This window comes from Blennius ocellaris (genome assembly GCF_963422515.1).
Source record: "Blennius ocellaris genome assembly, chromosome: 13".
NCBI lineage: Eukaryota > Metazoa > Chordata > Actinopteri > Blenniiformes > Blenniidae > Blennius > Blennius ocellaris.
The window spans coordinates 9,245,272-9,261,022 of NC_137662.1; the positions used below are offsets into that span (position 1 = coordinate 9,245,272).

General features: G+C 42.1%; 1 protein-coding gene across 1 annotated transcript; it reads right to left on the reverse strand.

The window, feature by feature from the left end:
- Positions 1-5,358: 5,358 nt before the first annotated feature.
- On the reverse strand, positions 5,359-9,917 carry dact2 (dishevelled-binding antagonist of beta-catenin 2; the record flags this gene model as incomplete). The annotated part of the gene is made up of 4 exons (XM_080507472.1): positions 5,359-7,637; positions 7,804-8,097; positions 8,223-8,355; positions 9,642-9,917. 4 exons carry the CDS (start codon positions 9,915-9,917, stop codon positions 5,746-5,748), a joined length of 2,595 nt encoding a protein of 864 aa, XP_080363598.1. The 3' UTR covers positions 5,359-5,745.
- Between the last annotated feature and the right edge of the window lie 5,834 nt (positions 9,918-15,751).

The following is a 15,751-nucleotide window of genomic DNA, read 5'->3' on the forward strand; positions in this document are numbered from 1 at the left end:
TTAGGTATTAAATGACAGGATGTGCTTAAAGAGGAGCAGGTGGTGCTTGAGGAAAGGTTCAGCTTAACCTCGCAGGAGTCCGACATTGTACGTCTCCCTGTGCCCTTTTTTCTCCATTTTATCCGGCTTCATGGTCTGTCTCTTGTGCTTTGGATCTTTCACACTCATCCTCAGTTTCTCATCTCTTCCCGGTCATTTCTTCGACTTTCTATCGCCTTGTCTCTCCATTCTTCATCTCCATTGTCCACTTCTGTACACGCAGAGAAGCCTGCTTCTTAACCCAGGCCCTCAAGACAATTGACATTCATGAGCTTGGACATTCCGGTCCAGCCCCATTCAGATGTACAGTAAGCAAAGGGACAAAAGGCACCACACACGCTAAAGAGCCCATCCCCCAGGATCAGGGCCGCAGACAGAGGATCCGGGTGAATCTCACTGTTTTCACTGGAGGCTATCACACCATGCTGTAAACTTAATTAACTGTGCAGCTTAGTCACTCTGCAACACTTTAGTTTACAACCAATTATGAGTACGTTTTGGTTCCCCAAAGTGTTTTCTTCCTCGTCTGTGTCTGCATTAAAGAGCTTGTGGAAAACAGTAGAGAGTAACCTCAAACCCAAATCTTATGTGCCAATCCTTATAAATCACACAAAGTCTACTGAGACAGCATATACATTTGTAAACTGAGTATCTTAAAAGCATGCACATTTATTTGTCAACACACTCATCTCAATAAGAGTACGCAGTCACTGAAGTCGACTGCGTACATCCCTGATCCTTTCAGATGTGAATTCACAGCTCACAGCTCAGAATTCCAAGCAACGGTTGTTTGAACATTTTAACATTTGCGAGGAAACTATGGAATCAGGAACAGCAAGCACCGCTTTTACAACCATTGACTGAAACTCACCCATGCAAACAAAATTCCCCATGTTTAAACAGAATTCTGCTATGTTGATGTCTTTTTTTTTTAGCCTATATTCTCAGTCAAGATGTAGTTCAGTAATATTGACAAGTTTCCTGTGGATGTGTTGCTGTAAACTTGAAATAACTGTTTTGCATTAATACTCATGGCGGTGGCTTTGTTAATACTGAACCATAATTACATGTTTTGGCCTGTTGACATAAGGACAATGCCTTCTTCTGGGAGGGTTTACTCTTGCACTGTATTTAAAAAATACATTCTCTATGTATCAGAGCAAAATAGCTTCATAGTAAAAGACCTGTTGAGCCTCTGAAGTCCTTCTTCACACACAAATTGGTAAAAAAACAACAACATAAAAACACAACATAGATTAGACGTTAGATGTAAGATTGATGTAATGACATCTTTGTCCGTTGGTTTGCATTGTTGATCTTGGCTGTCTGAGTTTTATTGGTTTTTAGTTAGAACTTAGTTGATTCAAGCTTGCGCCATCGTCGTCTTTACAGTTATATCTACAAGTGCAGATGTTTGCGCCATCCTTTCTTGTTCAACCGAGAACAAACTAAATCCCACAGAAGACTTGGCAATTGTAGAGTCCACAGATCAGATGGAGACGCTTACGTGACCTCAAATAAGAATCAGTGTGCTCGATGTATGCACAGCTGACTTGCCCTCATTTATAGTTTTACTGTATTAAGTTTGTGCTTGTGGACGCCTCGGCTAGCACACCGACAAACCCTGACCGCAACTGAATTTTGGGCTCCCAGTAAAAAAAAGGAAGATTAATTCACGAGGCTGAGTTTTTAGAGACATGTACACCCATGTATTTTATGACTGGACTCAAAAAATGAAACCATTTGTAAATTCTTGTGTTTGGGGATTTAAATTAGACTCTACCAGACAAAACATAGTGAGAAATTCAAGACTAACTCAGAACTTTAATAAATCCATGTATGGAACTGCTTTTCATTTGGACGAGTATTTTTTATTTTTTTTTGTCAAGCAGGTCTGAAATCAATTTATTCCACCGCAGTTATAACTCATCCCATGGACACTATTTCAAATGAATTGTCCTAGAATGACCCACTGCATCAACTTGTAGGAGAAAGTAGTGCTCGGCGAACAATCTGGAGCTAATTTGCAAGCTTGCTAAACTCAGTTTCAAATTCGTGTTGTACAAAGCAATCTTTTAGATGACAGAAATTATCATGTGTTTACAGAATCTTTAAAAAAAAGTCATATTTCAAGAACTTTTCTTTTATTGTTTCCTCATGTCCCAAATGTTGTATTATAGATCAACTGATGCAATGAAGTGGCCACAGCGTTTCACACACTTGGTTATAATCAAATTCAAAACAAATCAAATTATTCAAATTTCAAAATCCTACAACATTTTATACAACATCCAAACGGTTATGTGATTGTGGCTGGGGTTTAAGTGGTATTTATTCTGTAAGCTTATGTCAGAGCTGAAATTGTGGCTTGCAAAAAATGTCCTCGCATCAGCAAAAACCTGCGACTCTGAGTTGCAACATCTGCCTTTGACTAAGTCTAGCTGTAACTCTATATGTTTTTATGAGCAAATCTGATTTGGTGGTGATATTTAAACATCTTAAGACTAAAGTTAATCCTTCTTGCAGCACGATGGAAAGGCATGACGTCCCCCCCCTCCGCTTTCAGGGTTGCATTTTGGGTTGAAGTGAAGAGCTCCTCTCATCAGGGAAGTAATGAGTTTCTGAGCTCAGACTTGTCAACATAGTAAATCCACATCTTATATCAGAAGCCCAGAGCTCTCGCTCACCAGGGAGGAAACACCGTCTCGACAACATGCAGAGAAATATTTAAGACTACAAGGTAAAGTATGAGGACCAAACATGCTCTGAGGGACATGTTGAAATGACTGACGCAGAGATAACCCAGAGACAACTCGGGTATTATGTGTTTTGAGTGTGGAGACAGACTGGGAAGGGCTGGGTGCTTGTTGGGTTTTGGGATTACCTCATGCACACGTGAGATGAGAGCCCCTCCTCCCTCTGTCACCCGATGTGAACCAAGTCAAAGTTTAATTAGTGTCTCGCCATGGCGCACCCTTTGTTGTTCTAGCTCCTTTCTCTGCTCGCACTTACAATTGTTCGCAGTGTTTTTTCTTGTTTTTACAGATATCACACGGTCACAAAACTTACATCTTGAGAACAATGTCAAAAGGTCAAATTTTTTATAAATCCACAGTTTTATTGTAAATAATGTGGTTATGAATACATTGTCAGATAAGACACAGTGACCCTATAAGAAATAAGATCACTGACCAAAGCAGCTCAGTGTCCCGTTCCCTGCTTTAGCTCACCTGTACTGGTACCGAGGGCAGATTTACACTTACAGTAATTTAAACCGCACTAGACGCTGACCAGCAAACTGGTTTCAAAAACACATGCAAGGATGAGTAATCTGTTGATCTTCAGGTTCCTTCAGTACCTCTATCAATTGAAATAAATGGAAATGTAGTTTTTGTGAAAAAGTAAAACACATCCAAAGCACACGTTTACCTATCGTATGTGGTGATTAAATGATCCAACTTGCTGTTGTGGGTTCATAAGGAAAGATTTTCTTTAAATGTGATAATTTACCATTGGCCCGAATCAACATCTATAGTCCTTCAGTGGGAAATCCATCCACTGGGACTTTTTCTATAAAGCATTGTGTCTGTAATCTGCCCTCAATTTCCAACAACAACAACAACATTTATAAGTGAATCCTATTTGCCAGTGAGTACCTGTACACCTGCAATTGAATTCTCCGAGGTTTCACTCCTAAGCTGTATCCAGCATCCAATTATACAATGTAGTCACGGTACAAATAGATCCGGCATATTTATTTTGAATATCAAATAGCAGCATGGGGACTTGCAGTCGACAGGTGGATTCACCCTCTCATTAAAGACCCAAAGTGGGGGGGGGGGGGGGGGGGGGGGTCAAAAGAAAGCAATTGAGAGCCTTGTTAAACACAGAGAAATACACTTGCACAGAAACAAGAAAGGCGAGTGTACAACGAGGCCCCTGACCTCTCTATTATGAGGAGATGCTCCCTCACAGATGAGCCAGCTCTACAACTGGAAAGGTCATCAGGCACGCAAGGTCAAGCCGACACAGTCCTTCTATCCACAACATCAAAGACAAGTCCAGTGCCCATCACGCTCCCTCCGAGCTGGGTCGACAACAACAGCGCTAATCCCACCAAAGACTTGCTGTCTGTCTGACGGAGAGGACAGAGGTCATCTGGATGTACCAGCCCTAATAAGCCCCTTCCATTGTGGTTTCATTTTAAGTTTCAAAACTTAAAATGATGTCTATTGATGTGTTAGAGGGGTTTTTGCCCTTTGAACCTGCCTTGTGTTTAAAGAAAAGAGGAGTGAATGCTTCTGAATTAACATATGTTCTTTTGATAACACTTTTATTTGAAAAAACAAAAAAAAACCTTCTCTTTTGTGAAACCAGTCTGAAAAGTTCTTACTTATGGAGCAGAAGAGTTTGACTAAATAAATGATTCATGAGTCTTAAAATAATGGTCTCCACAGTGACGGGATCCCTGCAGGGAAGCATGACTTCAAAGCAAAATTTGATGAAATGCTGAAAATGTTTATCAGCCCTGTAAGCTTCTTAGTAGGGAACTTTAAGGTCATGGTGGCTGTGTGATGAGAGAAAACATTATTCCATATGACCGAAATGGAGAGGACTGATGTTTGGGCCGCTTACCTTCACGAGTGTCCTTTTCTTCACCCCGCCTTTGAAAGAATTTTAATGGAAAGATACCAAGGCAGATTTTGGGAATGAGATTATTGGGCAACTCTGTGCAGCTGCCCACTCACTAAGCTTCTCATGACAGCTCAGAAATGAGGAGCTTCTTATCATCTGTCATTCCTTCTAAATCCTGCGCGTCCTTTTGCCATACACACTAGCTGTTCTATTTTAAACTGTGGCTCTCCTCAGAAACCCCAACTTCTGCTGCCATCCTCTTAATGTCTTGCTAGACTGACTGTGTGTTTACAAGTGCAAGTGTTTACTTGTGTTTAAATGAACAAGGCAGATAAGTTACACCCTCTAATTAAACAAGCCTGCCCGGTTTGATTGCTGAGGCTGCAGCTTATTAAACCAAGAGCTGCAGTCAGGAAATGAGATAAGGAGCTGTGGAAGCTCTCTATGCTAAACTGGTCAGTCACAGTAGGACATTTGAGAGGATTAAAAATGAAGAATTATTTTCCCGGAACATGTCTAATAGGTCAATGAAATAAGGATATACTTGGAATGTATATTAAAATGGGGAGAAACATGTACTATAAGATGCTGGAGAATGATATTTCATTTATATTATACATGAAGAAAAAACAGAGCAAACTGCCTACATTTTCATTAAATATGAGTTTATTCTAAGGAGTGGAACATGAAAAAATTATATACAATAAGCAAATTCAAAAACAAAATGGAAAAGTAATTTGCCATTAAAATGTAAAGATTGTTGTTTTTTTTTAAAGTACAGACATTTTCATTGCAGAAATGTCCTTGAAATTGACAAATGCAGCCACATGCAATTAAAAAAATTGATTACAGCACACAAAAGTACTATTTGTCTTTAAATCAAGATTAAATGTGACAATTTTGCTATACATGCTTTAAAGTAATGAACAATTTTGCACAGTTTTGGTTTAATTCTTTTAGTTTAAACAAATCAGTCCTTCCTGTTTGCTTTAAGAGTAGGCAAATGGTTGTAGCAGTTCCCACAGATCTGTTTTTTTAATAAAGATTTTTCCATCTGCCTGGAGGAGCTTTTTACACCAGGGTCATGACCTTCAGGGAGGCCGGCTGGAACCGACGGATCTTTTTCTTCAAGGCTCGTGAAGCTTTGATGCGGCAGGCTGCTGGCTCGGGCTGGGATGGGAGCTGCCTGAGGGGTCGTCCAGCGGCGGTGGGCCCCATTGCAGCGTCAGCCCAAACCAGGCCTCCCTCCTCCTCGTGGCTGTCCACCTGGTCCCCGTCATCGTCCAGGGACAGGCTGCTGTCAGAGTCTGAGAGGGACTGGAAGCTCTGGCTTGACTCACTATCTCCAAAGCGATTGGTGGTGTTGTCGCTCATCTCTCCCTCGCTACTCTCAGCAATTGTGGAGTGGAAAAGTGAGGCACATTCAGCTGAGTACTCGGACTCGCACCTGGGCGGGTAACGGCTAGAGACCTGAAATGGTGCTGGAGGATATCTGGCATTGAGACTGTGGAAGAATGAATTGGACGAGATAGAGGAGTGGAAGGGGCGTGGAGGTCCTCCCCACTGACCTGGTTTGGCACTCACACTGCGGACCAGCTGCATTCTCCCTTGGGCCCGAGCTTGGGGTTCTTTTGACCGCTGACACTGAGCACAAGAGGCTTGAAACATATCAACATCTGGTTGCCATTTCATGCTTGTCTGCCTCCTCCTCCTTTGCTCGACAGGCTGCTCAAACTCTACACACTGCATTCTGCGACTTCTGCTGGATTTGGTGGCAGTCGGCAGGGGATGCAGCTTCAGTTGGCCCTTGCGGGTGCACATGAATCCTGGACTATGGGGGCAGCAGTCTGAGCCTGTACCATGTCGGTGTTCCTCTGTCTGTCCAGTGGCTAATTTCTGGCTCAGCTTTCCCTTAACCAATTTTCTTAGCTCCCCCTTAGCGACGGTGTCTCTGGTCCTTTCACCAGAAGAGTAGCTGTGATGATGCCTCATTGCTCTTGGCTTGTCGCTACTCTTTCGCTTCAGTTTGACAGCTTTAGTTTTGCGGTCTGCCTGCCGAACCTTGACCTTCTGAGATCCAGCAGGAACAAACTTGGCATGGACAAACTCAGGTGAAGCTGTATGTCCATTGTGAGTTTCATAGCATTGGCTCTCCTCGGTGCTGGAACTGTGAATCATTGCTGCTCTTTGTCGATGACCATTTCTCTCATGTGGTCTTGACTCTGGATTGGCTGCACATCTTTTCTCAGACCAGTTTTTTTCCATGTTGGTGTGGCCTGGTTTTGGTTTATCATTCTTCTTTAATGACGAGTAGGTGACCTCATCAGAGGTATACTCTTTCATGGCAGCAGGATAGGAGTACCGGTAAGAAACCTCTGGGCCTTTCTGTGGTTGTTTGTGGTTTGAGTTATCAGCTGACTCCTGGCTGGAGTATGCCATGCAGTGTCTTTTCTGGTCATTTTCATGAGGGGTGGTGTTTGTGGTCTTAGTTGGAAGAGGCCTTGGTGTAGATACCCTTTTCTGAGAGACATCAGACAACACTGTTACATCTTCAGCTGACTCTCGGCAATAGTTGCTGTGTGCATCCAAAGTATCTGTATCTGTGTCACTTTGGATTTTGCTCATGCTGCGCTGGAGGATCTTGTCAATGTAACCCAGGGTTTTTGACTCGTAACCATTCTGTGTCCTCTGGAGAGAATCATAGAAGTTTGTGGGGGGTCCTTGCCCCTCCAGATGTCCTGGTGTGCCTGATTCTCCTCCATGGTAAAAGATTGGACTTTGGAGAGCAACAGCATGCAGTGGGCTGGGGTAATGGTACACTTCATTCCCGCTGCGAGATTCCAGATTACGCTGGAACTTGGGGTCCATTACAGAAGTCTTCAGGCTTGGACACATTGGAGGTTTCTTTGCATCCACAGATTTGTAGCAGCCCAGCCCCTGAGCCATCATTCTGTCAAGATCACCTGATAACCACAAAAACAGTCATTCAGTTTTCAAATCATGAACCCACTGAAAGATTACATGTTATTATGGAGCAAAATATATGTTGAGTTGCTTAGTAACAATAGTTGTTGGTGGTTCTTATCACTACAGGAGAGTCTGTGGCCAAAGAATGAGAGTTGCGATTACCTGTTGACACAGGTCTCGGTCGTGCCTGTTCGGCGCCTGTAGCACTTGCTCTGATCCTGCTGCTGCCCAGATGGAATCCTGTGCCCCGTGGGGGGTTGGGATGGGTGCTGGTCTCATCAGCAGAACGTCGGCGGCTTACATCAACTTGCAGTGGTGGTGGGCTAATGTGACAATTAGCAGGACTCGTGGGAACCAGAAGAAGGCTCGTCTGAGAGGAGGATAAGCATTCACTGTACACGGAGGTGCAGGAGTTGGACAGGGAGCAAGAGCCGCCATCACTGAGCTCAAAGAAACCTGATGAAAGGAGAAACAATCTCATGTGAAGTGGTGTCCAATCACCAGTCGGGTGCATGTGGCAACAATTGTGATGAAGGTAAACAACTATAGTGTGTTTTGTGGTCACATGTGCACCTACACACCTGAACTTGGCCTGCTGTCACTCTCCAGCTGCTCTGTGGAGGCTTTGTTCACATCCAGCTTCAACTCACTGATCTGCTGGTCAAGCTGTTGCAAGTGGGTCTTCAAGCCTACATCCTGTTTGCGAAGACGAGACTGCAAAATAAGCAATAAAATCTCAGTCTTAATAAACATTCTCAGCCAAGAAGGAGTTGAAAAGTTTCAAGTTACACTCTAAGACTAATTTGTGCAGCTGACAACAATAAATGCTGTATATTGGCCTGGTGCACAGATGCAAGCGTGCCAAAGAAATATTCTGCAAAAATCTGAATATATGTACAATAACATGGCCTGTTCTTTAGATAAATGAAGCTCTAATGTACATCACAGAAACAAAAGCAACTCAGCTGTGGCTGATGATTAACCCCAGCAGGACATGGGGGAGCAAGGAGGAATAAGTGGTGGGTAACTCATTTCTCCCCCACAGCGAAGGCCTGGCCATTGTGTAAACTACTACAAGAGGAAGGCTTGGGGGTGGGGGATGAAGGATTGCTTGTTTCGCAGCATGAGCAGGATCTTTACTGTTACAGTGGTTCCTAAAATAAAATCTGGACTTTATTACATGCATGATGCGCCACTTAATTAATGCTGCAGCCTCTGTGCACACATGCAGGATCACATGGTTTCTATTAAGTTTTGATAAGAAGGGTTCTTTTACAGCTGTTGGTTAAATCCCCCCCCCCCCCCCCCCCCCCCTTAATATAAGTTGGCTTGACAATCAGCAGCAACTCTATTTTGGATGCATGGGAATGAAATGTAAACCTCATGTTAGTTGAGCACTTCACAATTCGCCCTTTGATGCTTTTCTCCAGTGCTGTACGACTGCAAGGACTGGCACCTTAATCCCTGTGCTTCCTCCAAATGATTATAACAGCAGTCTCCCTGGAAAAAGCCTGTCATGGAAAACTTCACAGAGCCAGCTGTCTCTGACACTCAGAGGCCTCACAGGAAAGAGATCCTCATCCACAGCAAAATTCACTTTTTTTTTTTTAAGTGCATTTCCTGACATTAGCCGTTAATGATTGAGGTTTGCCCTCCTACGGTCCACATGCACTCAGTGCGCGTGCATAGACACGACTTAAACCTCTTGTGAGCCCTGCAGTGAACCTTGATTTATGACACCAATCTTACTTCCTACCCCCAGCTGAGAGAGAAAAAAAAGTGTGTCTGGTAATAATTGAAAACGGAATGCACATGAGCATCAGCTGACGACAACAATCAAACTGGGGGGTTATTCTAAAGAGAAATAATCTTTTAAAATCTGAACATACAAGGAAAGGTGCGTTTGTATTGAATCAAAATTGCATTGGACATAATGTTCATGGCTGAGAAATGTATTTTCCAGGTTTTTAACTTTAAACATATATGAAACATTGCCCTACCAGCTGTTGCTTCAGCGCTGACAGGGTCGCCTCCAGCCGCTGCTCCTCAGCCCCCATCTTCTTCTGCCTCTCCGGCTCCGCGCGCACCGAGGTGACCGGCTCCTCTCGGTCCACCCGGAGTGCCCAGCTCACCATCTCGCCCTGTCTGTCCCGGAGCAGATGCAGCTCCTGCAGCCCGGCCAGAGCAGCCTGCAGCCTCTCCCCGACCCTGCCTCGGTCCATGGCGGGCGCCGCGCTCATCATCATCCCCGCACAGGAGCCCTTCCTGCTCAGCATGGTGCGGAGCGCTCATCCACAGAGGCAGCACGACTGAAGAGATGTCCTCTGCCTTGCTGTTCTTGACCTGTTTGGTTTTTAAACTACCTGTTAGAATAAATTTTCTGCAGCTTACACACTGGAGACTAGTCCCCTCCCACAGACCAACCAAACGACCCTCCTACTTATTGGCTGGCAAACTGCGTCCCACTGAACATCTGGTACTAATCCTCCTCATTCAAGCCCTCACTGAGAGAGAGAAGCTGCCCAGGCATGCACTAAGTTCATCTGCATAATACCGCATGGTATGATGGGCATTAGTCTGTTTCCCCACTTTCTTTTGTTGTTATTAATCTCTCCAGTATCAGGGCGTTCAGGGATATGCGACTCTGTAACACCGTCTTTGAAAGTTTTGAGGTGAAGTGAATGTATGAATAGTGTCTCTCATCTCAACATCAAGGGGCAGCTATTTCCACATGTAAAATAAAACCCTTTGATTACATTTGCATTTGCACGCTCTGGCATGTACATGGACGGATTGTTGGGAATTATAGCTTTATATTGGATAGATCAAGTGCAAATTAAATGTTGTGAGTTTTTCCTATCATAGTGGTCACACTCAATCCAAATGGTCTGTTACCTCATTGCAAATGCAACGTATTTGGAAGCTGTATTCTATTTTGGACACAATTTTGCATTGGGGCGAGAAAAAAAAAAGACTCCTGGTGTTGCAGACCAATAATAGGTGAATATCGCCTCCTTGTGGTTGTAAAAAAAAAAACAAAGAAATGAAACTACGGCCAGTAACGTTGTATTAAATGTTTTTGTGGGTAACCGATTGAAGGATCTACTGCAAATAAATAAGCAGTGATAAAAATGACAGCTTCTTTAGATGATTTTAAGAAGTCTTGAGAGCTTTTATCTGAAAGTGTCCTGATGGTTGCAAATACAATCTGAAATTCTGATAGCAAATAATTGGTAGCTATTCTACATGGCATTTACCTGTAACTGAGACTTTCCAACAAAGATTAATTTCAGTGGTATTGATTTCAAAACTTATTTAGTATTAGTACTTGATTACAATTACCATTTAAGAAGCATTGAGTTACTTGACTGATAATGAAAGTAACTTGGAAATATAACTTGTGCATTATTTATGCTCTCTGTCGTATTAAAGTAAACACAACTGTATGATTATAGTGTAGCTGGGACACATTAGCTAAACTGTCAGCACTGTGTGGCTCAGTTTAATGACTGAGTCACTTATTATGTTCAGCCAAAGTTACACAAGTTTGGTAAAAGAGCAATGATGGTGCATGCATGTTAAATTGATGTGCTTTCGTTAATCAGTTTTTAATAAAGAACTGCTCTGCACAGGCTCCCATGAGGGGATGTACTTTGTTGGCAGTGATGCAGCACTCTGCATAACATCTGTAACTGAAATACATTAATCAAGAAATGACAACAACAAGGAGCAGCAGCAGCGGCAACAGCCGCTGCAATAAAACACCTGAGAAAAACTATCAAGAAGTTCTGATACAGATAAGCAAGGTGTTAATAGATAAACGAGGTCAATAAGGTGTCAGTCAGTGAATGAAAATCTAGACTTTAAACAGCACCACAGGGCGCATGATAAAGAGTTTTACCAGCAGTACATCAATCAAAACCAATAGGCAATAAGCTCACATAAAGAGCAATATTTGTAACCGGAATATTAACATCATAATCACAGTCAGCTACTAATGCTTTATTTACAAAGGTAGTATTGAGAGAGATATACAATCCCAGATGCACAAATGTGCAAATGCACAAGAATATGGAATGCCACACAGAAAGACTGCTGCCCCCACCACAGTGAAACTTTAAAACTGTTAGCAAAAATATCTGCCTGAATGCTTTGAGGCTGTTTAAAAATGAGATCAAAACACAATACCACCTATTTTACCTAATAGAATAATAACAGAAAAAAAGGATAAAACTGTTTACCTCATAAATTAAGTGAGATGACTTGCTCTGGGCCATTCCATCATGTACATGATGCTGGAGTAACACTGAATTAAACAAAACCAACAACAACATAATTTTATGATAGCAAGCGAGCCAGCAGCCCAAAAGTAGCCCCATGGAGGTCCTACTTTGCATCTTCCAGAAATGAAACTATCTGCTGTTAACACACTGGAACAGGTAAAACACCTTAATAGTATAATAGAGTGTTTACTTTTGTAACTCAGCGCCATATTGGCTGCAAAAGGAGGGCCTACAAAAATATTAGGCAGGTGGTCATAATACTATGGCTGATTGGGGAATAACACTAGTCTAACTTTCTAAGAGATCCATATCTAAATGCAGCAATTGCCTCACAGAAATATGACTCACAGGACAAACATTTGTGTCCTTTCCACCTGAGCTGCAGTTCATCAGACTGAGACGAATGAAGCACTTGTTCTCATTGTCAATCATCTGATAACAAATAAACGAGGGATGCCTCAGCCCTCATCGCAGGGGAAGAGCAACAGCAGACGTCACACTGCTGCTGCTGCTGCTGCTGCTCACATGGTATCACAGGTGGGGAGGTCCTTTCGTGCTATCTGCTCCTATCTTGAAGCCCCGAGTTCAAAGGAAATACCAGAATACCAGGAGAAATGTACACCTGTGTGAACATATCTCTCATACACACATATAAACACAGTCCGATTAAAGATAAGATGATTAAAGACTTTTAAATAACAGTTTCATTATCATTCTAGTCACTCAACAGGTTGGGTAACTTTAACACGCGTAATACTTTATAATAAAAATATAATTGTACACATGACTTTATGGCTATCTCTCACTAGAGGGCAGTGTCACACTACTTCCCACTCCAACAGTCAAGTTGTTTTTCTAATTTTAAAGTATTTATGCTCGACAATATGAACCTTTTACTGACACTTCATATCAGTCTTTCCTGGAAGCAAAATAAAGTCATTTCCCTCTGTCATTACGCAACTAGTCATAGAATGAGATTTATTTTTGAGATAAAGAACTAAATCATTTGTTTACCTATCCCTGATTGCACGAGCACATCCCCATCACTTTGATGGTGCACTAGGGATGGCCCCTCATCAAGGTACACACATTATAGCAAATATACAGTGCATTGTGCGGCCCACTCCTCATAGGAATAGCGTCATGTCAATGCGATGGTGCTGGCATACAACACTGCATTGTGATGCCTGGATGTCCCTCTGCCCCCATCCACCTTCAAAGCACTTCCTTCACTGTGACATCAGCTGAGGTGCTGCTGCAAAATGTGCCCTCTTTTCTAACAGTTATTTTTTTTGTGTGGTTTTTTTTTTTTTTTTTTTTTTTTGGTCATCTGATTTCCCAGCACTCAGGAGGGAAAAAAAGTTTCTTTCTTACCTTCGTACTTATCCTGACCAAATTCAAAAACAGATTTTCTCACTGTAGGCTTTCCTCTTTGTGTGGTTTGGTCTTTGTGTTCTGGATTTATCAGCACATTTTTCCAGCCTCCTCCTCCTCCTCTTTTTCCATCCACTTAAGAAATGATAAAGCAGACAAATGTTGATAACAAAACAAAAGCACATGGGCAGGGAGGGATCCCCTTGGCTGTACTGTGTCCTCCATACTTCCCCCAAACAGCTGCGGTGGAAAGTGTTTGTACCTGCTCAGGTAGATACAGTCGGGGAACAATAGGAGACGCAGCCACAAACAGGATGCGTGCGATGGAAGTCACTGAGGTAAACACTGAGTGTTGTCATATGTGGGACCTGAGTGGGAATGAAAAGAGCAGAGGAGTGAATCTGTTGTCAGCTCTGCACATGAAGGGGGGGAAAAAAAACCTCCCAAAAAAACAAAGTCTTGACATGTAGACATTTTGAGCTTTGGAGTTCAAAAGGAAGAGAATCTGATCTGATACAGAAGTGCTCAGTCAAAAGAAAATTCCTGTAAAGGGTGTTGCTGATTTTGAACTTCTATATATATATATATATATTTTTTTTTTTTTTTTTTTCAAAGTTTCTGCAACTCTGCTGAAGTTGTCAGGGGATTCCCATGCAGGCATACTCTCTTTTTCAGGTAGTATAATTGGGGAAATTTCTGGGATCAAAGCTCTTCATCACATGTCTGACAACACAGGCCCGCTTGCTCTGATATTTCTGACCAGTGCAACACAGATATGACTGAATTAATCATAAACCAGCGAAACCCATTACATCTGTCCTCTATTTGGTTCATTCATCCGGACTCACAGAAAAGCTCCAGGCGTGGAGTTGAACCCACGGCTCCCTCACTAGTAGGGAAGAGTGCTTCCCACTGCATCGTCCAGGCCACTAAACCTCACACACAGAAAGATACTTTTTGATGTCAACATGCAGCCACTCTGCAGTCATCCTCCTCTGAAGGTGAGTTACGGGGGGAGATTATGGAATTAGATTTTATTTCCAAGAGAGTTTTATTGGCGGTGAAGTGCATCTGTTCTTTATCTGTTGCTTCTTACAGAGATATATCCTGTTAAAAGAGGGGTTTGAAGTGGATTCATATATGTGGTTTTCGATGTTTGAAACTGATGACTTATTTCTAATGCCCCAAGTGATTTTTAATCTGCAAAGATTCAGCTCTATCTCACCCGCAAGATTTGTTAGGGACCCCTGCAAGAAGCTTGGGAATTCCTCAAAGTTCTCCAACAGAGAGCAGAAATGACGTCCATTCCCATTTTTCATGGGTGTTCAATGAAAACGATAGTCAAAGCTGAATCCAAGAAACACAACGCGTCCCAGCTATTCTGACAATTACTGATATCGACCTCTCCAGTAACAGTTCCCAGGCTTTTACAAGGTATTTGAGATATGTTCTGCTTCGTAACTGGTAGCGCCTGCTGTTGCTGTCAAACCTCCTTGAGAGCAAAAGCTCAGACAGTCCCTTCACTATCCACCATGTCGGTTTCCAATTCATTGCCAGTGGAGCAGCTCCATGTTTTATCTCTTGATGAAATCCCAGATTAGAGGCTTGTTTCTTTGGACTCCTGCTGCAAGTCATGATAAAATAAATAAATAAATAAATAAATATATATATATATATATATATATATATATATATATATATATATATATATATATATATATATATATATATATATATATATATATATATTTATAGGAAGAAAGAAAAAGAAGCAACCTGTTTATTGTTAGAAGGGTTAGTTCAGCGATATTTGATTTAAGAATTAAATTTGATGTCCAAAGAATTGGAAAATGGGTTAATCCAGATATAGTGTTTGAAATTTAAAACCACATCATTGGTTTATTGAAGCCAAATGGTTTAAAAACCACATTTTACATAAAAAAAAAAAAGAAAAAAGAGTATTTTGATGGCAGTTTTTTTCCCCCGTGGTGAACCTGGCCAGTCAGTCATATCTTCCTCCATCATCTTGTCCGCTGTGTGTTGAACTAACTCCTCAGACTTTCATTTGATTTGCCTTTAGAGCACGGCTACCCTTTGCATGAGAGAGACCTTTATGCTGTTCGCTCGCAAAATTATCTCCTCATCAAATTTTATTTGAGCTGAACAAATTTCTGTTTATTCAGCAAGTGAGCGAGACGGGCTTCCATGCTGCACTCCAGCAAATCATAAAGACATCAGTCTAAATTAACTAATTTAGCTTTGCTGTTCTTATGAATGCAGGATGCCGCTTTCAGCCAAGTTCCAGTCCATGGTCTATACCTCTTGTGTGACTGGGAGAGTTGTTTGGAAAAAGTTTTATTTTTTTCTTTCCTCTGTGTAACCTCAGGGGGATTTGTCAAGGGGCACAGTGTGCAAGGCACAATCGTTGTAAATGTGATGTCTAATTTCTATCA